The sequence below is a fragment of the Erythrolamprus reginae genome, chromosome 4 (assembly GCF_031021105.1).
Source record: "Erythrolamprus reginae isolate rEryReg1 chromosome 4, rEryReg1.hap1, whole genome shotgun sequence".
Taxonomy (NCBI): domain Eukaryota; kingdom Metazoa; phylum Chordata; class Lepidosauria; order Squamata; family Dipsadidae; genus Erythrolamprus; species Erythrolamprus reginae.
In genome coordinates, this window is record NC_091953.1 from 39,954,236 (window position 1) to 39,977,796 (window position 23,561).

The 23,561-nt window shown below is 39.5% G+C and overlaps 1 protein-coding gene across 19 annotated transcripts in view; it reads left to right on the top strand.

Annotated features, from left to right (window-relative positions):
• BBX (BBX high mobility group box domain containing) overlaps positions 1 to 23,561 on the top strand; it is a 117,801-nt gene that overhangs the window by 47,652 nt on the left and 46,588 nt on the right. For 9 of the 19 annotated variants that reach the window (XM_070750114.1, XM_070750127.1, XM_070750120.1 and 6 more), the window contains one exon: positions 8,750 to 8,804. The exons of the other annotated variants lie outside the window; for them this stretch is intronic. In XM_070750114.1, the coding sequence (XP_070606215.1) occupies positions 8,750 to 8,804 (55 nt within the window). The remainder of the gene's footprint in view (positions 1 to 8,749; positions 8,805 to 23,561) is intronic. 19 annotated transcript variants of the gene reach the window in all.

A 23,561-nucleotide genomic window follows, 5' to 3' on the forward strand; every position in this document is an offset into this window, starting at 1 on the left:
AAGCCTTAAACTTGTTAGATTTGAAAACTCTTGCACTCCTAACTCCTGACTCAAACAAACAAACAAAACAAATAAACGACAATTCATTTTGTTAGTTGTTCCTTTAGTCACAGAAATGGCTAATGATAGAATCATTTACAATTACAGTTCCCTGCTGAGGTTGCCTTATTACTACTATATCATGAGGTTTTCAAAGACCCCTCTCTTGACTACTCCAATTTTCACAAATGAAGTGCATGGAAATATATGGTGATTATGATAAACCTGAAATACTCCTTAAAAGGAGTGTTTCTAGAGCAAGGGTCTCCAAACTTAGCAACTTTCAAGAGTTGTGGACTACAATTCCCAGAGTTCCTCAGCCACCTTTGCTGGCTGATGAACTTTGGGAGTTGAAGTCCACAAGTCTTAAAGTTGCCAAGGTTGGAGACCCCCGTTTTAGAGCACTAAAGATTCAGCTAAACTCCCGTTTTCCGAGAGAGAGAGAGAAGGCTTTAAGAAGCTACAAGATTTACCAGGAAGTTATAAACTGAGAACACATCTTATCCCACCCCCTTTATCTATTCTTATCTATTTGCATCTTTTACCTCGGCTGCCTTTCTATGGCGGGAGGGGGAAGGAAAGGTGGGTATGACTAACCTACCAAGGCAGAGAGATGCCAAGGAGAGCAGCACAGCAGTTCGGCACTTGCAAATCTTTTCCCCGGTCTTGAATCAATCTAATTTTCTGTAGCAACCTCAAATGCCTCAAAAAAGAGTTGCAAGTACCAAGCTGCCTCTTGGGGGGAATATCTACAGTACAGTAATCCCTCACCTATCGCGGGTGTTACGTTCCAGACCTTGCCGCGATAGGTGAAATCCGCGATGTGGAATTTATCGACTGACAGTTCTTATTTAAGTATTTATATTGTAATTGTTCATTGTTTTAAGTGTTTATAAACCCTTCCCACACTCCTACAAAATACATATCACAGTAGTACATATATAATATAACTTAAAAATAATAATAAAAAAAAAAATTTTTATGTGTACTCACCATATTTTAGATCGATGATGATGAATATAGTATTTACAATGTACAATTTACAATATTTACAATATTTACAATGATGATGTGATGAGCTTACTGGGCTTCTTGAGGTACCACTTCCTCAGGTGGTACCTCATCTTGGTTCTCAGATGTTTCGGCAGCACGGACTTCTACTTCTGCTAAAGGTGCTATCGCTGGCTTATCAGACTTCTGTTCACGAGTTAAGAACATCGTGATTGGAAGTTGCTGGCGTTCTTTCTTGAGCTGGGTCAACAAGTTCTTGTATGGCAGCATGCCCGTTTCAATGTAATTTCGTAACTGAATTGCACGGATCATATCCGTGTCAAACTCTTCGGCCATTTGCACAAGTTGTTGAGCCGTTCATTGCATCATTGCAAGGCGTTCAAGCGTCAAGCCAAAGTCCTCTTCGACAGCATAATCGTTGTCTTCCTCCTCTTCTTCACTGGCGGACTTGGTCAACTCCAGTAGGTCTTCGTCGGACAATGGCTGGGCGTGCGTGTCCAAAAGATCATTCACATCTTGGGCAGTCATATCAGTAAAGCCCTCTCCCCCTAGGGCTTTTGCAAGGAGCACAGCCTTATTTATTGCCGAATGCTGAATTTCTTCTGCTGAGAATCCTCTGTAATCCTTCACTACTTCAGGCCACAATTTCTTCCAGCACGAGTTCATTGTTTCCTTTTTCATTTCAGTGAGGGCCTTCTGAATATTTTTGATACATGATAATATCGTGTACTCATGCCAGTACGCTTTTAGCGAGAAATTGTCATCCACATCCATTGCTTCGACGAGTGCCTGTAACGAATTTCTCGTATACAGCACCTTAAATGCACGAATGACGCCTTGGTCCATTGGCTGGATTAACGAGGTAGTGTTAGGTGGCAAGAAGGTAATCTTGACTCCACTGTACCCAATGTCGGTAGCATGGCCGCCAGCGTTATCCATGAGCAAAAGCACCTTGAACTCCAGGCCCTTCTCTTTTAAATATTCCTTGACCTCCGGAAGAAAACACTGATGGAACCAGTCCCTCGTAAGGTTCTTTGTGATCCATGCCTTGCAGTTGTGCATCCAATACACAGGCAACACATTCTTGTTTTTATTCTTGAGGGCTCTGGGATTCAGCGACTTATAAATAAGCCCTGGCTTTACCATGAATCCAGCAGCATTGCCACACATTACCAATGTCACACGTCCTTTTTGTGCTTTAAAGAGGGATATAGCATTGCTTCCAGCTGTACGGATTCAGCTCCAGTGATCTTAGAAGCCGATGTCTTAGAAGAACTTGAACGATTAAAGATAAATAAGGCAATGGGTCCAGATGGCATCCACCCCAGAGTTCTTAAAGAACTCAGATCTGTCATTGCTACCCCCCTGACTGATTTGTTTAACCAATCCTTGTTAACAGGAGAAGTTCCTGAGGATTGGAGAATGGCCAGTGTTGTGCCTATCCACAAGAAGGGCAGTACAGAAGAAGCTGGTAACTACAGGCCAGTTAGCTTGACATCAGTGGTAGTTAAAATGATGGAGACTCTACTCAAAAAGAGGATAAATCAGCACCTAAAAAACAATAACTTATTGGACCCAAATCAGCATGGCTTTACTGAAGGCAAATCATGTCAGACTAATCTCATTGATTTATTTGACTATGTCACAAAGGTGTTGGATGAAGGTGGTGCCGTGGATATTGCCTACCTGGACTTCAGCAAAGCCTTTGATACGGTTACACATAAAGAGCTGATAGATAAATTAGTGAAGATTGGACTTAATCCCTGGATAGTTCAATGGATTTGCAGCTGGCTGAAGCGTAGACATCAGAGAGTTATTGTTAACGGTGAGTATTCTGAACAGAGTCAGGTTACAAGCGGTGTGGCCACAAGGGTCTGTTCTGGGTCCTATTCTTTTTAATATGTTTGTGAGTGACATAGGGGAAGGTTTGGTAGGGAAGGTTTGCCTATTTGCCGATGACTCTAAAGTGTGCAATAGGGTTGATATTCCTGGAGGCGTCCGTAATATGGTAAATGATTTAGCTTTACTAGATAAATGGTCAAAGCAATGGAAACTGCAGTTTAATGTTTCCAAATGTAAAATAATGCACTTGGGAAAAAGGAATCCTCAATCTGAGTATTGTATTGGCAGTTCTGTGTTAGCAAATACTACAGAAGAAAAGGATTTAGGGGTAGTGATTTCTGACAGTCTCAAAATGGGTGAACAGTGCAGTCAGGCGGTAGGGAAAGCAAGTAGGATGCTTGGCTGCATAGCTAGAGGTATAACAAGCAGGAAGAGGGAGACTATGATCCCGCTATATAGAATGCTGGTGAGACCACATTTGGAATACTGTGTTCAGTTCTGGAGACCTCACCTACAAAAAGATATTGACAAAATTGAACGGGTCCAAAGATGGGCTACAAGAATGGTGGAAGGTCTTAAGCATAAAACGTATCAGGAAAGACTTAATGAACTCAATCTGTATAGTCTGGAGGACAGAAGGAAAAGGGGGGGCATGATCGAAACATTTAAATATATTAAAGGGTTAAATAAGGTCCAGGAGGGAAGTGTTTTTAAAAGGAAAGTGAACACAAGAACAAGGGGACACAATCTGAAGTTAGTTGGGGGAAAGATCAAAAGCAACATGAGAAAATATTATTTTACTGAAAGAGTAGTAGATCCTTGGAACAAACTTCCAGCAGACGTGGTAGATAAATCCACAGTAACTGAATTTAAACATGCCTGGGATAAACATATATCCATCCTAAGATAAAATACAGAAAATAGTATAAGGGCAGACTAGATGGACCAGGAGGTCTTTTTCTGCCGTCAGACTTCTATGTTTCTATGTTTAAGCCAGGGGCTTTGGCTTCCTCCTTCATAATAAAAGTCCACGATGGCATCCTCTTCCAGAACAAGCCTGTCTCATCCATGTTGAAGACTTGTTCAGGTACATAGCCCCCTTCTTGTATAATGTTGCGGAATGTGTGGCTCACGTAATAGTCTGCTGCGTCGTTATCAGCAGAGGCAGCCTCTCCATGTAATGAAACGCTCCTAATGCCAAAGCGCTTCTGGAATTTTTCAAACCACCCCTTGCTTGCAGTAAATTCAATCTTGTGGGTGGTAGAAGCCGTTGATGTTGAAGGTTGGGGTTCTTCATTGTCGTCATCTTCCGTCATGGTGTCATACAGAGACTTAGCCTTTGTCCTGATCATGTTAGAGTCCAAAACAATATTTTTTTTACGGCAGTCTTCCATCCAAATTGCTAAAGCAGACTCCATTTTAATGATGCCTTTATTTCTACTGCTAACTACCCTTTTTGCCGTTTTATTGAATGTAAAAGTCGCCGTGGACCTGATATTCTTCTCATCTTTCTTTATATAGCGTACACTTGATTCATTTATCCTGTAATGCCGGCCTACCGCTGCGTACGATTTGCCTTCCTTGAGCATGTCCAGCAGCTTCACTTTTTCTTGAATCGTCAGCGTTTTGCGCTGACGCTTCCCCTGGGTTTCGGCAGATGAAGAACTTGCCCGTTTGGGTGGCATGGTTGGGCTTGAATTAAAGTTTTTAGTCCTCTCCCTCTTCTTCCTTCCCTCTTCTTCCTTTCTACTTCCTCTTTCTCCTTCTAAACCAATGCTTCTGGTGAATTGAATGCGCTGCACAGAGCACAACAGCAGACCAATCAGACGCTGGGATACAAAGCTGGCCCTTCTCCTCCGGTTGGTCGCTTCTCTAGCAACCAATCAATCATGTGTAATTTACTATCTCATGTAGGCGAGTGACGTCACTGGCAGGCTATGAAGCTTCTAATTTCTGAGTACAGTATAAAAACGTACGTACAGTATTGTAATTCGTAATACATTTTATTATTTATTGTTTAAATCTGCCGATCGACTTCCTCAGAAACCCGCGAACCAGCGAAGATCCGCGAATGATTTTTTAAATTAATATTTCTTGAAAACCCACGATGAAGTGAAGCCGTAGTAGGTGAAGCGCGATACAGTGAGGGACTACTGTACCAACCTCCGTTGGATCAGGTAGGTGTTTTATTTCCCCAAAGTTTTTATTTCTTGCCCCTCTTGGAAAACCTTTTCATGTGGGAGGAAAAGTGATTGCCGTGGTTGGAAAAGGTTGACAGAGGTGTGTGTGTGTAGCTCACTTTTCCTCCCGCATGAAAAACTTTCCCAAAAAGGGCAAGAAAGTGGGGAGGGGGACGGAGGGTTGCAGAAAAATAATGGCTTCCCTCCCTGCCCCAAAACTTTGGGGAAATAAAACGGGACACAGCCTCAGAGGTCAGGAGAGATCCCAGGCCGGCCTGGCAGGTAAAGGGAGAGTAACCTGTGGCTACGGCCACAGCTCCTCCTCCTCCTCTTCCAGCACTACCCTGCCTCTTTCCCTCACTGGGTGAAGTAAGCCATCTCGTTTTACCTGCTCGTGCTGAGAAGCTCAGTCGTCAGGAAAGGCAGCTCTCTCAGGCTAGAGGGCTGCATGCCAAGGCTGCATTATCTTCCAGCCTTGCGCGCGGATCCTGGGCTTCCGAGGTGAGCATCTGAACTCAGGGCGGTGCCAGCAGGGACCTCAGGAGGAACACCTGCCAACAGGCAGGTGAGGCAAGGCACGTGGCAGCAGCTTCAGAGAAGCGGGCAGGTATCCCTTCAACGCATCCAGCCCACGGGGTGCTTCAATCATCCGGCAGAATGGAGCTCGGCTCCATCAGCCCCCACCTCAATCTCCCACCTTCGGGGGTGCCTTTGGGAGGGCGCAGCGGTTGGCGAAGGCACTCCGAGCAGAGGGCGCCAGCTCCGGAATTCCCAAGCTGAGGCAGCTGTGCTTGGAGTGCCTTTGCCGACCTCTGCACCCTCCCAAAGGCGGGAGATTGGGGTGGGAGCTGATGGAGCCGAGCCCTGTCCCTCAGGATGATCGAAGCTGCCTGGCGGGCTCCTCCGCTGGTTGGATGCATTGAGGGGACGCCTGTTCGCTTCTCTGAAGCTGCTGCCACGCGTCCTACTCATCCCCAGGGCCGAGCCACCGGCCTCCAGCTGAGAACTGCCGGGTAGGCTCGGGGACAGCTACCACCGCTGCTGACCACCACCCAACATTCGGTGTATAAGATGCACCGATTTTTTGACGCACCTTTTTGAAAGTGAATATCAACATTCATCATGTAAAAATTATCTTTAAATTATATCTCAAAGTGAATTTCAGTTCCTTCCATATAATCTCCTACTGACTTAGCATTATATTTTATCAAAAAAAATATGCCCACTTAGTCATAAATTGTTTAACATTAATCTTATCAGCATGTCCAGCAAACTTGGAAAAACGGGGAATCATCAGAGAAATCGGTTTTGGAAATATTAGGGAATTTGTGAAAAAAACAGAATAAATTGGGGGGAAAACAAACTGTATTAAAATGTTTAAAAGTCAGAAAAATCATGTAAAAAAAACAAATCGCGCTGTCTGGCAGAGTCAAGGAAAAATGAGCATAGCTGTGGCAACAACTTGCTTCCTCAGCTACCGATATTTCTTCACGGCTTAGCCGTTTGGTATGACATCATCTATGACCACGCCTTAACTAGATCGCAAGTTACAGGTAAATGTCACGGAATTTCAAAATGCTTTCCCCCTGGACACCCTGTTTTATATATTCACTAAGTATTTATGCTCATTGTTAGTATACTAATACAGTTCAAAATTATGTTTTCTCGTTTGTAAAACCAAAATTCTTATCTGCATTACATCTTTCTAACAGTTAAACCTAAATATAATTGACAATTAAAATCCTCTTTTTCCAGTAGTTTCCTGTTTTTTTATTTAAAGTCTTCTTCAAAAAAGAATTCTGCTTTCAACCAAATTTGTGTAGATTTCCTTTTTCCTCTCCAATCAGAGAGGAATTTTGGAAGTCAGTCTCAGTTTATTTCAAACATTCAGTGTGGCATGAAATTCTCTATTAACTCTATTATGGTTAATCTCTTAACTCTATTATGGTTTCTCATACCATACATAGGCGTGACACTCAAATCTCGAACCATATCATTTCACATCTAGTAACCTTCTATTTTTTTCAAAATGATCCAGTCTCATCCGTAGCAAACAGCAAACAGCAAAATACAATTGTAAATCATATAACATAGAAACATAGAAGACTGACGGCAGGAAAAGACCTCATGGTTTATCTAGTCTGCCCTTATATTATTTCCTGTATTTTATCTTAGGATGGATATATGTTTATCCCAGGGATGTTTAAATTCAGTTACTGTGGATTTACCAACAACATCTGCTGGAAGTTTGTTCCAAGCATCTTCTACTATTTCAATAAAATAATATTTTCTCATGTTACTTCTAATCTTTCCCCAACTAACCTATATAAGCCTAACCTTATCTCTCTTTTTATATCTAGCAACAATTTGTTTAATTTTCCCCCTTGCTATAAAATCATTTAAGTAGGTTGGTTGTTATTGATGACAGCAAAAAGACAGACCTATTGAGTAATGTCTGTTTTACATCATAGTTACTGACAGAAATCTGCTTATGCATATATGTTATGCATATGTGTGATATTTGATTTTCTTCGACTGTATCTGACTTTCACAGACTGCCTGGACAACTCCATGCAATTTCCTTAGCAAGTTTTCAGAAATAGTTGGCCAGTGCTTATTTTTAGGGCTGAGGGAGAATGACAAGCTCACAGTCACCATTTGGGTTTGTGCTTAAGACTGGACTAGAACTCCAGGTCGCCCGGTTTATAGCTTGATAGTTTAATCACAATCCAAAACTGAATTGTGAAATATAGTAGTAGCTCAAAGGGGGAGAAACTATCAAAGTTTTGATGTGCATTTAGATTGGAAGCCTTAATTTCCTTCCAAACAAATGAGGCAGTGTTCTAGAACCTTGAACTTGAAATGTTCTAGATCACAATGTGCAAAGTGATGAGGATTCCTGTATGTTTAGATGAATAGATTTCTTTAGGCAGCAATAGATAAAAGACTCATTGTGATAGCTTCATCAGTATAATATTGCTATGGTGTACTTGAGGCAGACTATGTAAGTTGCTAAATCAAGCCAAATAGATATTTTTTTACAGTATTAGTATAGCCTTTGCAAATTAGTACCAACTAAGTAAACTGAGTATCTCAGAATTGTTAACCAGCAGTATATCAATCAGCCATGCTCAGCAGGAATTCTGAAATAGTTGTCCCAATATATCAAGCTGCAATAAACAAGAAAGTATTTTTTTTAATATTCTACTTTCTGTGAGCAAAAGCAAAATTTAAAAAATATATTTAAATATTTATGCAAAGTGTAATTTTTATCTGTTAATGTTTCCTATCAGAGAACTGTGCCTACCTATATCATTTTATGAGCATTGTTATAAAATACATATACAGTACTATAATTTACCATTTTTTCCATAGTAACAAATAAAATTTCAGATGAAAGCTTGTTTTCTAATATATATTTACAAGCATGCATAATTACAAAATTGACTTATGTTGTGTTCAACTGTTGAATGTGAGTGCCCTACGTATTAGATGAAGAATTCAACAGATTGAATTACTTCTTACATGGGACTCAACCCATTGAATCACTAGGTTTTATTTGTAAATAGATATATAGGAGGTTATTTTATGTGAGAAATATACATGGTGGACCTAGAAGAAATGGTGATCTAATAATGTACATTTGCTTACTGGAGATCTTTCTTCGGTCCCTTTAGCACATGGACTCCTTCACAGATATTACTGTACATTGCCATTCTGGATGAGCGGAAGGTAAATGTATTTTTTTATGATGTTCTATTACAGAAGTCAATATATTTACTTAAAAGTCTGTACAGATTCCCAGTCATTCAGGTTATGATTATCCCAAAGGTGCTATTTCAGAGGCACCTAGACTTTTTCTTTTGAAGATGTTTCTATCCAACTATCCTTGTCAAAGCTGAGGAAGCTTCTTGGATGAGAAGTGAAACATCTTCAAAAGAAAAATGAAGTCCAGTTGCCTCCTGAAAAAGCACATGTGGGACAACATATTTACTTGTTACAAAGTAAGTATATATCACCTCATATGTTTTTATTCCATGTCCTGACTTCATTTAGTTGTTTCTACATTGCTTAAAACTTAGCTTTTGAGGGAAAAAATGAAATAGGATATCTGGCAGCGGGACAACTTAGTTATTGAGTGGTGCTTCTGAAATCTTTCCCTTCAATACTGCATATCAGATTTTTTTTAAAAACCCAATACAGTGGTACCCCTACTTACGAACTTAATTTGTTCCGTGAACAGGTTTTTAAGTAGAAAAGTTTGTAAGAAGCAATTTTTCCCATAGGAATCATTGTAAAAGCAAATAATGCGTGCATTTGGGGAAACCAGAGGGAGGGTGGAGGCCCTGTTTCCTCCCAGGAGATTCCTAGAGAAGCCCCATGGAGGCTTCCCCCCACCTTTTCCGGCTCTGTTTCCTCCCAGGAGATTTCTAGAGAGGCCCCATGGAGGCTTCTCCCTGCCTTTTCCGGTTACAATTTCAGAGGCTTGGGTTTGTAAGTGGAAAATGGTTCTTGAGAAGAGGCAAAAAAATCTTGAACACCCGGTTCTTATCTAGAAAAGTTAGCAAGTAGAGGTATTTGTAGGTAGAGGTACCACTGTATAGGTAAAATATTTTAAGTCGATTTAAATGTCCCTGTTGTGTTTGGGTAATGGTTTTTTATGTTTTTACACAAAGAAAAAACATTTTATCTAATTTGGGGTAATTTACCTAGGTTTAGGGAAAACATTTTAAGCTATCAAAGATCATGTTAAATTTGCTTTCCACTGAGTCAAACATAGCTGATAAACTCCATTTATACTAAAAAAAATTGTGAAGACATCTATAAGATGCTCTTCAGTACAAGGGAAATGATGTAATTTTTTGATTGCATACTTCTGTTGAGAATATCTTACATATGTTTATCCATGATTGATGACTATATGTGTAATTGAATTAAAACATGATGATAAACAGAACAATCTTTGAATGTGAACACCACAGAATGAGGAATAAACACTTGGTTTGGTCAAGTATATCTCTGACATATCTTTATGATAGCATGAGCTATTTCTGAATGGTCTTATTTAATGGATATGCATATTATTTAATAATGCAAAAGAAATGGACTGATAAGTCTATATCAGATCCCTCTAAATCTAAGAGAACACCACTTATTAACTTATTAATTTTCTACAGTATGTATTAGATTTATTTAGTGTACGGAGATGTTGCATTAGGCAGGAAACTACATTGTCAGTACAGAGTACTTGTTTGACTGCTGACAATGGCTAGTCCATTAAGTTAGCGCTTGTGCACTATCTCGAGTGCACCACAGAGAGTAGATTAGTGCTACACTCAGAAATGTTCAGTGGTGTTCTATAGCAGTATCTGAGCCTTCTTTTTTCACTGGTGTCGCTTCACACTTGGTGTTACATTGGTAAAGATCTGGCACCAGCTGGATTCATATTACTGCACAAAATGCTGTTATTTTCTCATGAAAGTGGTACCGATTTATCTACTTACATGTAGCATGCTTTTAAACTGCTAAGTTAGCTAGAACAGCATTTTCCAACCAGTGTGCCGCGACACATGATCAGGTGTGCCGCGAAATTCCTAGGGCAGCTCCAGCTGGGCGGGGCGCTGCCGGTGCGGCTACTGCCCGATGCAGCTGTTGCTGGCGCTCTCCTGCTGGGCCCCAAAGAAGGAAGGCGGGAAAAAAGGAGAGCTTCATTCTTCGCACCGGCAGCAAGAGGAGGGCGCCATCAGCAGCGGCACCAGATAGTAGCCGGGGGATGGCGGTGGCAAGAGCTCCAGGGCGGAGGCACCAGCAGCGCCCTGCCCAGCTGGAGCTTCCCTGGCGGGGGCGGCAACCAATGTCCTTTGGGGCCCGGAGGGAGGGTACTGGCGGTGGGAGCAGGAGAGTGCCGGGCCGCGCACGCCTGCGCCAGTGCACCCCAAAATGGCCCCCCGCGCACCCTTTTCCAAGGGCGCACCCGAAGCCGCGGCCGCCCCCCCCGCGCCTCTAGCCCCCTCGCCCCCCTGGCTACTCGCTGCTGCCTTCGCCGAAAGCGCTTTTGTCCCGGGCTCTCAGCGAGGGGGCTGCAGGAGAGGCGGCGAAGGCGATCTCTCTCGTTCTCCGGAGGCTGACGAAAGTGATTTTCAATGTCGGGGGCGCGGGCCGGCGTGCGCTCTCCCCCTCCCACATTCAAAGTAAGCCGGCAGGGGAATGGGGAGAGAGAGCGCGCCGGCCCGCGCCCCCGACATTGAAAATCACTTTCGCCAGCCTCCGGACAACGGGAGAGATCGCCTTCGCCGCATCTCCTGCAGCCCCCTCGCTGAGAGCCCGGGACAAAAGTGCTTTCAGCGAAGGCAGCGGCGAGTAGCCAGGGGTGCGAGGGGACCAGAGGCGCGTGGGGGCGGCCGCGGCTTCAGGTGCGCCCTTGGAAAAATCACTTTCGCTAGCCTCCTGAGAACGAGAGAGTGAGAGCGACAGAGCAAGATAGAAAGTGAGAAAGAGCGAGAGAGACAAAGAGGGGGTAGAGAAAGAGATAGCAAGAGAGAGAGAATGAGAGAGAGAAAGTGTGAGAGAGAAAACAAGAGAAAGTGAGAGAGAGAAAGGGGGGAGAGAAAGAGAAAGCAAGAGAGAGAACGAGAGAAAGAAAACAAGAGAGAAAGAGAGAAAGCAAGAGAGAGAGAAAGAAAACAAGAGAGGGAAAGTGAGAAAAAGAGAGGAGCAAGAGGGGGAGAGATAGAGAAAGAGGGGGAGAGATAAAGAGAAAGAAAGAAAGAGAGATGAGAGAGGAAGGAAGAGAGTGAGAGAGAGACAAAAAAACAAGAGAGAGATAGCAAGAGAGACAGAGAGAGAGAGAGAGAGCAAGGGAGAGAGAAAGACATAGAGCGAGGGAAGGAGGGAGAGAGAGCAAAAAGGAGAGGAAAAAAGAAAGAAAGAGGGATGGAGAGAGAGAAAGAAGTGAAGGAAGAGAATGAGGGAGGGAGAAATAGAGCGAAAGGGAGGGAGAGATTTTTTTTGTCCAAACTTTTCTTTAGCCGCCCCCCCCCCCTCCCGTTCAATGTTCCCCAGGATTTTGAAAATATGAATAATGTGCCGCGGCTCAAAAAAGGTTGGGAAACACTGAGCTAGAAGCAAGTGAAAGGAGCTCATTTCACCATGCTGATAGAACTGGAACCTCCAGGGCAAAGACCTTTTTCCAGGCCCTCTAAGCCTCTGAGCACCTTTTATGGATTACATTGTACATAGACACAATATGTAAAAATGTGAAGTGGATAAGCTCATACATTGTGCTAAGAAATTGTATATTGTAATCATAAGTTTATTAAACTAAAGACAGACATCATCATTCACACATCATACTAAATCATGAACCAAACAGACTTGGGGAAAGCTATGTTGTTTCGGGCTACAGACTCTATTAGATCTGTTGTTACTCTTGGCAGTTATCTTAAACTATTGGAGAGGGCAAACCACCAGAAATCATTTTCGCTTGCAAAATGCTGTGCACTTCCATTGGTCATCCTCTACGACAAATGTAAAAAGATACCATTGATTGAAAGACTGTTCCTTTGGCTCAGGAGAGGTGGAGACCAATGGATACATATTCCTTCAATGTTCTTTCTATAGAAATATTTGAAAAAAACAACATATCCCTTAATAATCAATAGGTACCCTGGCTGTTCTGCCACTTCTTATCTCTAATGGTTACTTAAGGACAAACAGACTATGATTACAGCACAGATGCACCTGGCTAGATTCTGCAGAGCAGCACTGGGGATTCGCAGAAACAAATAATTCACCATAGCTATTTTACATAACTAATGTAGCAAAACATTTTGCATTATTACCCTTTTGCATTTTAGTATTTAATGACTACAGATTTCACAGTTTAAGGATTATTACTATAGTTTAGTTAGGCCATGTGTAACTAACAGATTAGATGCCAAATTTTTATTTTAATATAGATTTTACCTGTCATTTATTATTTTATTCTAGAATTTTTTACTGGATATTCCTTGAGTGTTTTTATTGTTCTGGTCTCTGGTTTTCTATTGTAATAAACTTGATTTGATATTAAATCATGAACTATGATTTGTAAATCACAGTTTGGATTTATGCAGAATCATACTGAATTGTAGTACACTCAGGTAGTAACATCATCGTTTAATTTACTGCCCATGCTTTTTAAAATACCTGAAATCTTTAACCTAAAGGGTTAGGACTTTTTGTTTTAGAGCAACTCTTTTAGATTGCCATGAATAGCCAAGAAAAAATACAAATAGTTCATTAAAAAAAGTCAAATTCCACACAGAGCTAAGTAAACAGTGGGGTACTACAAGGTTCCGTCCTAAGCCTAGTACTCTTTAATACCTTCATTAATAACCTAGATGAGGGAATAGAAGGGGAACTAATCAGATTTGCAGATGACACCAAGCTGTTGGGAGAGGGCCAACATCACAGAGGACAGGCTCAGGATCCAACTAAATAAATATGAGCCAGCAATGTGCAGCAGCAGCCACAAAGGCCAATACAACCCTGACTTGCATTAAGAAAGGGATACAATCTAGGACTAGGGAGGTATTAATACCACTCTATAAAGCTTTAGTAAGACCACACCTAGAGTACTGCCATTTGTCCCAAATGGTATAGGGACTTCTGCTTGAGCACGCGATTGGACTAGATGACCTACAAGGTCCCATCCAACTCTAATTAATAATAATAAGCATTCTATCCCAGGCCTGTGCAGCTTGAGAACAAAGGAGGAATCTACGTGCTGGTATTTCAAATCAATCTTTTTATATAGAAAGTAGCATTTATACAAGCCAAATTCATGCATGTGAGGTCAACTTGGCAGCTTCTCATTGAGAGTCATTAAAAGGTAACATGGTCATGAGAGTCATTAAAAGGTAACATGGCTAGGCTGCTGCTAGAGATCAAAACTTTGTGAGATAAAGAGTCTCCAGTTTCACAGACTTACTTTTACAGCTTCCCAGCATTTCCACAGACAGGGCACTTTTACTCCAAAGATTTTAACAGGAAAATATCAGTAGGTTAGCGTAAACTGGCTGAAACCTCAAACAGCATCCGACTCCATTGCAAAACATTGAAACTCAACCCCAAATTACCCACACCCCACCATTAAATACCTATAGGGAGTGATCAATAATTCCCTAGAGTTACAAACTACAGACTACTTCCTTTTCCCATACAAGTATTCTTGTCTTTTTCTTAGTCTTCTAAAGCAGGCATCTAGCAAAGGCTGCTGATCTTCCTCCTCCAGACTACTGTCCTCTAAGTCAGACTACTATTATTGGCATATCTGCCACCTCTGGTGGTCCTTCAGGTTCATCCAGGTATATTTCTCCCTCACTCTCACTCTGCATCAGCTGGCAACACCACTGGCCCAGGGTACCAAGATCATCCTCAGAATCTATCATTACCAGAGTTCGATGAGGAGCTCTCACAACAATAAGTGATCAAGTTTAATTTATCCTGCTTTCGGCACATTACAATGGAGAAGTTTCTCCATTCTCTCTCTGGAGAAGTCTACAATGGTGAAAGGGAAAGGTGAAAGGAAAGGGAAAAAAGATGATAATTTATTTGGACTCAGTTGCAGCAGTGATAGGTACACAGTTGGAAAACCTGATGGACCAGATTGAAAACATATGTTCCTTTAGAAAATATCTCTGTGGTTGCTAAGAGTCAAAACTGACCTGATGACTCATAATCATCAAAGCCCACCATTTGGAAAAGACTAGGAATACACATTTCAAACATTACATGAGCATAGCACTTACCTGCTACTAGTTAAACTCTCCTTTTTCAGGTTTTCATGCCACATAGAAAAATGTTGCAATGAGTCAATTCATTCATTTTAATGCAGCTGTTGAAACAGCTACAAACAGGTTACTTTGATAAATAGCAAAGAATCATATACTTGCATAAGATTCTTTGATAATTTGTATTTCTTCCTTATTATTTTATATTTTGTTTAGTTGTTTTCAGTATTAAGCGTAGGCTTTGTTGTATATGTATTAAAACCATCACCCAGACATAAGAGTTAGGGAAATGTTTAATAATTGAAACAATAGTCCAGAAGGATACTGTAGGATGGGAAGTTACTGACATTGCTGGGCATAAAACAAAAAGAAAAACTGAAAATAATTAGAATCGAAAGCATATGTATTGTCCCATAAGTAGGTTTTGAACAGGAGTGTTACATTTTTGGATGCATTTTTTATTTTGAAACAAAATTAGATAATGGTGCTAATTAAATAATCACAAATGTCAGTTTTTTAAGAATATAAATATAAAATCGCCACTAGGTGGCACCTAATTCTCACACAATATAATTGACACTGTTTTACTGTTATAGTTACTAACTGTTAAGAAAACAAATGTAAATGACTGAAAAGATAAATGTTTGCTTTTAAAATAACTGCATTAATATTTGTCAGCACTCCTTTTCTGTAACTAATTTGTAATTATCTAAAATGTTTTGTTATCCTGGAAACAAAACAAAAGGTAAAAAGCATTATTTCTTTTCTAGCAGCACAGTAGTGTCAAATAATAGAAGTAGATTTTTTTTTTATTTTTGTCCATAGTTATTTTTTGATATATGCATCACTTCAGCTCTTTCAACAAAAGTACTTATTAAGTACATATACAAAAATGTAAATATTTTTATTTGGTCATTTAGAAACACTCCATTAGAGGGCATTGGGATCAAGTCCCTAATTATGTAGATTAGAGTTCTATACATTTTAGAACAGGGCCTTTCCCAGCAATGCCCAAAAGAGCGATCTCTATTTGCATTCAAATACAGCAGCATAGATGGAATGGCTCTAATTATGCATTTATCTTAATTTGCACTCAGTCTGAAGGAAAGGGTTTGCAAAAGAGAAACACAGGAAAAATCAAGCTCTTTGTAACAATATATCTGCTCTCAGGTTTTGAGGAAATTAAGAGATGTATTAGATGCTAAGAAATGGAAGTATCAGGAAAGATAGTGAGAACCAAAAGAGGGTAGTATCTCATAGTGGTAGCTTTTTTATACGACCAATAAATCTAATCTAAAATTAGATTATAAATCCACATCAGACATTGTGGATGTTCTGTTTCAGATAGGCTACTGGGCATTCAAGTTTGAACCATGTCATGGATAAAAACAAAGTGCAGATATTTTAAGAGTTTTTGAAATGAATTAAAGAAATAAACTCTGGAAACATGATTAGATACCCAAACTAAGTTTATCAATATGATCACAAGGGACATAATGAAAAAATGAAGCCAGAGTGCTGAATAAGAACAATATCAAAACTAAATAGACAGAAAAACAATATATTCTAAGAATAACTATAAAAGAGAAAGGCCCTAAAAAGCCTGTCCATATTGAGTGTTTTATGAGGGATCTAACTGTTGCGGGGTGGAGGTGGGTGGTAGACAATAGGTATAGTCTGGCTAATGAAGGGATATTTAAAATTGATATGGTAAATCAATAGATTTACAAATCATTGTTTAACCAAGTTTTTTTTGTTGTTCAATTGTTGATGTCTTTGCAACCCCATGGACCATAATGGCACATCGGGGGCCCTGTCCTCCACTTTCTTCTGGAAATTGCCTAAATTCATATTTAATCAAGTACTAACGATGAAATGAATTGTGGGATATAAGTGATATATTGAGAAATGAAAAATACTTGTAATTTTATTTTTCTCGTCAAGATTCTGGGTTGGTTAATCAAGTTGTTTTCTATATCCATTTATTACAAAAATGATGCTTAGAGAATAGATAAAATATAAAATGAGGAACTCCATTTTTGGTTTTTTTCCTTCTGTTTAGTGCAGAACCTATTAACCTATTTCAAACTTAAACTTTGCCAGAGACAACATAAATTTACCAGAGTATAAACTCAATTCTGTGCCTTCAACAAGACAATAAACTACAGTATGTTGTATTTAAAGCAAGTTATAAATAATTTATATGCTTTCTATTCTATTACACTATTAATTATCTATTTCCTTCTCACTTTGCCCAAACAACTCTTTTATTTAGTAATAGGCTGCAATGAAGAGAATTGTTGGAATATATATTTATAATATTAGTTCCTTTTTAAAAATAGCTGTTACAAAACTAAATAAATACATTACCCTTCTGAATTTTAAACTGTGGAAAGAATGAAATAACAATCTTAAAATGAAAAGAAGGCATGATACTCAGGGGGGGAAAAAACCAAGGGACAGTTTTGCTTTTCTGTTATTTACTTATGGTAACTCAAATTATTGTTCTCCTCTGCTGGCAAACTGTAACCATTTGCTCACAGCATGTTCCCCATTAGGCCATTAATTCTGTAAAAGTTAGAAATGCTCATTACTAAGCTGTCTGCTGTGAAACAGTACAGAATTGATTCACTGTCTGGTCAATAATTGGTACCAAGTATATGAGCATTTTTTCTTTTTTTACATTTCATAAGCTGACTTGAATAACCTAGTTATCCTAGAGCCAAGATCCCAATTAAAAATAAATATTCTCTGAATATTAAATATCTATCTTGTTATTAAGTCAAACAATAGATAAAATCATATACAGTGATCCCTCGTTTTTCGCGGGAGATGCGTTCCAAGACCACCCATGAAAAACGAATTTTCGTGAAGTAGAAGAAAGATATTTTTATGCATTTGGAGTTTTAAAACCCACCCTTTGCATTAAACAGTCATTTTATAATGTTTCTCAGCTGAAACTACATGTGATATCCTACCAGTTTCTTTAATAAAGTATAGTAGTACTGTAGAAGAATTTTATGAATTTTGAATGGATTTAAAATTTTCAATGGATTTAATGGATTTAAGCCCCCTTTGAAAACCTGTGAAGTAGCGAATCCACAAAAGATGAACCGCGAAGTAGCGAGGGATTACTGTATAAGAACATAAACATAGATTTTGCATTTTATCTGTACAACATTATTGTTCCTGTAGTTACTGTCTTCCATAAAAACACTCGAAATAGTATAAATTCCATCCCCGACTCATTCAAAACTGTAATGTTTGGTTAGCGTAACTGGAAGCTTCTAATGATCCATATTCAATATTTTTATAAACTCAATTTTATGTGGCATCATGATTCACTGGCAAATTGATAAAATGGTTTGTTTCAGATTTTATTTTGTTCTGTGCTTCTGCCATCATAATGAAAATTATATTGAATGGATTTCTGCTACAACCTTCAACATGCTTCACAAATATGATCTTGATAATATTGGATTATCCCTGAAATATATTGGGGACTACTTGAGTCCAGAGAGTAAAAGAACTAGGGAAAGCTTCTCTTGGCTCTCAAATGCCTTTGAATGATATTGATAGAGTCCGTTGTTACTGGTATAAACCACCTTGTGAAGAAACTGATATAAACTCCTGTATGAAAAAGGTAAAACATGTAGCTCATCAGTTTATAACTCTAGTTAGGCAATGTCATAAAGTACCATGAAAGATTAGCTTCTGTTTCTAAATTATCCTTTGCATATAGTAACTAACTAGTTACTAGCTGTTGTGGTTAGCTCTGACCCAGCTCCTGCCCCAAGGAATGTGGAGGTGGATGTGGGGGAAACATCCACATGCCACAGGGTTGTTTTGCTCCCGATAGAATCTGCCAACAAAGTCTCCTCTGACGAAGGAAGCGTGAGTGACAGGGAAGAGGGGAGTTTGGCAGACAGCCCAGGAGGAGATCAATCATCCTTATCATCCCTGGATTCTGAACAAGAACTTATGACGGACCCACGCATGTGTAGAGTGATGCATAGGAGAGAACAACTGAAGGATTATTACAGGAGATAAGTGAGGCCACCTGTGGTTGGGTGGGGCTGCTGTAATTAGTGCTACAGATAAAAAGAGCAGCGTGCTGGTTTAGCCTCTTGGAAGTTTATCTGATTCATAGTTTCGTCAAGATCATGGTTTGCTGTTTCCCTGTTCAAGACTGTGTGTGGAATTTCTGGACTTTGGAATTGGAGTCAATCTCTCAGTTACTGGGTGAGAAATTGGATTGCATTTAACCTGTGCCTTGTGTGTACCAGAAAATCCCTTTGACATTTAAAAAGGGAGTTGTTTCTGCTTTTCTGTTGATAAAGAACTTTTGTTTTCCTTCTATCGTGTGGTGTGTGTCTGTTTGGACTAATTACCCTGTAATTACGGGCGGTTGGGACACGCCGTCAGAACACTAGCTAACCTAAAATGTAGTTTTTATTTAGCATAATATATGAATTATTCCTTCTCAACCGCAGTAAATGACTTTATTTTTTGTTTGTTTATTAAATTTATTTGCCACCCATCTTGTTTTGAAACAATTCTGGGTAACTTATAGCATTAAAAGCATTAAAATAATAAAATATAAATATTTCTAAAACAATGAAAATGAAAATTACAATCAAAAATAGAATTATAAGGGAGAAGTGGGATTGCTTCTTAATTCATCAACCACCTCCAGTGTGATTATCCTTCATCAAAGAGGGTTCCAAGCCATCTGGCAGAGCCAAGTTCCTAGGCCCTTACAGAAGATCAGAAGAATGGGAGCTAATATCACCTCGGGTAAGATGTTCCACAGTGCAGGAGTCATGGCAGGGAAGGCTCTTGTGCTGGACCCCATCAGCCAGAATTCCTTGACTGACATATGCCACAGCATGTCTCCTCCTCAGGTATGGATGGAGCGAGGCAGCCCCAGTGGGGTAAGATTAAAGATAATTTATATTTCAACATGGTATGCCTTTATTTATTTATTTATTTATCAAATTTAGAAACTGCCCCTCTCATTCACAGAAGGCACAATACAAATAAACAAAACTCTCATAAGGAAATAACTAATAAAATCTATATCTTTAAACAAATCACCAAGTATATATATATAAAGACAGTTAATAAAAATATCTAAGAATGAAAATGTATCCAGATGATGAATAAATTGTCTCTATATAATTAAAAACAACCCCCTCTCATACAAAGTACATTTTTTATTACAACAGATATTTCAAAATGCTAAGAAAAAGAAGGAAAGAAATAAGGAAATTAAATGAAATTAAAATGTAAAATTGGACAAGATGTGCCCAAGTAGATTATATTAAATTAGTAGTACATATAAAAAATATAAACTTTATATTTTTATTAAAATCAAATCAATAATTATTAGGGGCAACCAATGTCAAAGTAATTCATAAGAATAAACAATATAAGCTTATGTATAAGAACATCTATCATTATAATGAATCAGATAAAATTGTAATATTTGAAAGACAACATTGAGAGAAACCAAAACATTGGAGGTAGTACAAGTTCATTTTCAGAATTATAGCCCATAAATAGTTTGCAGTAAAATTGAATTATTTTACAATCTTATTTATATTTTGACATTGATGCATATTCTTACAGCTTTTATTACTATTATAGAAAAGTAGAAAGTCAATACTTAAGATTTGTTTATGAACTATTATCTTAATGTTTCATGACTTCACATTCTCATTGTGTAAAAAAAAAAATTCAATCTGACATTTCCAGAATGCTTTAAAACATGAATTAGCAAAAATCTTGTAATAGTTTATTTTTCCTCCGTATAATGTTTGCAATTATTTTAATATTTATCTTATAGTGGTATTCCTATTATGTACATTAGTCCTATTTAAATTCTGCATCCATTTAATCATTTAAAAAGTCTTCCAAATCAGACAATGTGATTTTCTGGATTTGTGTTCTCATTTTGTCTCTCATAGTTGAGATCTACCTATGATGTCAATTACAGGCCTCTCATCTTTTTAAGTGGCAGAACTTGCACAATTGGTGGCTGACTTAAATACTCCCCCCCCCACACTATAATAAACACTATAACACTTAAATTCAAAGTGAAATACACAATGACCAGGAGGCACTGCATACAGTCACTCTTGCCCTCATCATCTGTCGCCTTGACTTTTGCAATGCGCTCTACATGGGGCTACCCTTGAAGAGTGTTTGATGCAAAATGCAGTGGTGCGTGCAATTATGGGTTTATGTAGGTATGCCCGTATTACTCCATCTCTACACACGCTGCATTGGTTGTCAGTCGGTCTCCAAACGCAATTCAAGGTGTTGGTTATTAGTTTAAAGCCCTAAATGGCTCAGGGTCAGACTATTTACGGGACCGCTTCCTAGAGTTGGCCTTCTCCAGATCCCATCCACCAAATAATGTCTGTTGGCAGGACCTTCTGGAAGAGCCTTCTCTGTGGTGGCTCCGACCCTATGGAATCAATTGCCTCCAGAGATTCTAATTATCTTCTCCTTACCGGTTTTCCGTAAAGCTGTTAAAACCTAGCTTTTCCAGCAGGCCTGAAATTAAGATTGATTGTTAGTATGTATGGTTTTTTTATTATATATGTGATTTTAGTGATGTTTGTACTGTTTTTTACTTGTATTATATTTATAACTGTTGTTAGCTGCCCAGAGTCCATTTTGGAGTGAGCAGCATATAAATGTAATAAATTAATTAATTTATTTGATTTGATTTGACTTCTATGCCGCCCAATCCCGAAGGACTCAAGGTGGTTTACAATAGTGAAAACTACAAGTAACAATAACAATAAAAAGAAGTAAAAAAAAACCCAAACTAATTTCTAAAACCCTAATTAAAACTCAAAAAATACATGTACTAGTCATTCATACCGATTCATACACATGGGCAAGCTAGTGGTTGATTTAGATCCCCCAGGCCTCCCGGCATAGCCAGGTCTTCATGGCCTTATGGAAAGCCAGCAGGGTGGGGGCCATACGGACCTCAGGGGAGGGTTGATTCCATAAATCCAGGGCAATTATTGTTTAGCCCCGAGTCTACGGAGAGGGGCGACATACAAATCCAATAAATTATTATTACATGACCTGGAGGAGGCCAACTCTGTGTGCTCTAATTGATCTTCGGAGAGGGGCGGCATACAAATCTAATTAATAATAATAATAATAATTATCATCATCTCTGGGAGGTATGTGGCAGCAGAAAGTCCCGTAAATAATCTGGCCCTGAGCCATATAGGGCTTTGTGCCCGGAGACTAAAAGGGAGCCGGTGCAACTCGGGGAGTATAGCTGTTATATGGGTGTACCGAGATGTACCTATGTCAACTCATACGGCTTCATTCTGGACCTTTTGGAGTCTCTGAACACTTCAAGGGTAGCCCCATTTAGAGTACATTGCAATAATCAAGATGGGACATAATGAGGGCCTGAGCGACTGTGCATAGAGCCTCTTGGTCCAAATAGGGTTGCAATTGGTGCACTAGGCAAACCTGGGCAAAGGTCTCCCTGTCCATAAGACGAGTGATGATGGTCACGGTTCAGCTGTGAGTCCAGGAGGACACCCAAGTTGCGAACCCTATCTGAGGGAGACAGTGTTTCTCCCTCCAGCACAATGGATGGACAGGTCGAAGAGTCCTTAGGAGGAAATGCCCGCCGCCATTCAGTCTTGTCTGGGTTGAGCTTGAGCCTGTTGGCCCCCCATCCAGACCCTTATAGCCTCCAGGCACTGGCACATCACATCCACCGCTTCACTGAATTTGCATAGGGTGGAGATGTATAACTGGGTATCATCAGTGTACTGATGATACCTCACTCCATGCTGTCGGATTATCTCACCCAGCGGCTTCATGTAGATGTTAAATAGTAGGGGGGAGAGGACAGACCCCTGTATCAACCCACAAAGGAGAGGCCGAGGGGTGGACCTATGCCCTCCCACTAACACCGACTGCAAACGACTGGAGAGACAGGAGGAGAACCACCGTAAAATGGTGCCTCCCGTTTCCAGTCCCTCAAGTCATTGCAGAAGGAAACCATGGTATACAATCAATCAACCAATCAACCAACCAACAAATAAATAAATAAATAAATAAATAAATAAATAAATAAATAAATAAATAAATAAATAAATAAAAAATGATAGTCCTCTTCCAAAAGGTATTATTCCTACTTTTTAAAAAAAGTCATTAGAAATTATTTGGATTTATGTAAAAAGTGAGTTCATTTAATTTGTATGCCACCCAGAGTCAATGTTGAGTTTGATTGCCTTATAAGTCTAAATTACCAAAATAAATAAATAAACACAGGTAGTCTTTGGTTAACAAAGGAACCAGAATTTACCTTGCATGATCAGTGTAGTTGTAATTCACAATATCATGTGACCACATCACTTAGTGATTATCATGCAAGGATTGCTGTTCACAAGCAAGCCAATAGACAGGTAAGTAGCTATTTCCAGGCAGGGAAGACTGTGGAAATGTCAGGTATGGCTGGGGGTGACTGATGCCAAGTGGGTGGGCTGGGGGTATGTAATATGGCTGGGGGTGACTGGTGGGAAATTCAAGCAACATTTGGAGTGACTTGTAACCTTCCCTCTATTCCCATTGATTTTGTTCATGAGAAGTCATCAGGTAACAGTTCAACCATCATATGTGCAAGCCACATATCACATGATTTTAAAAGTGTGAAACAACTTGCATG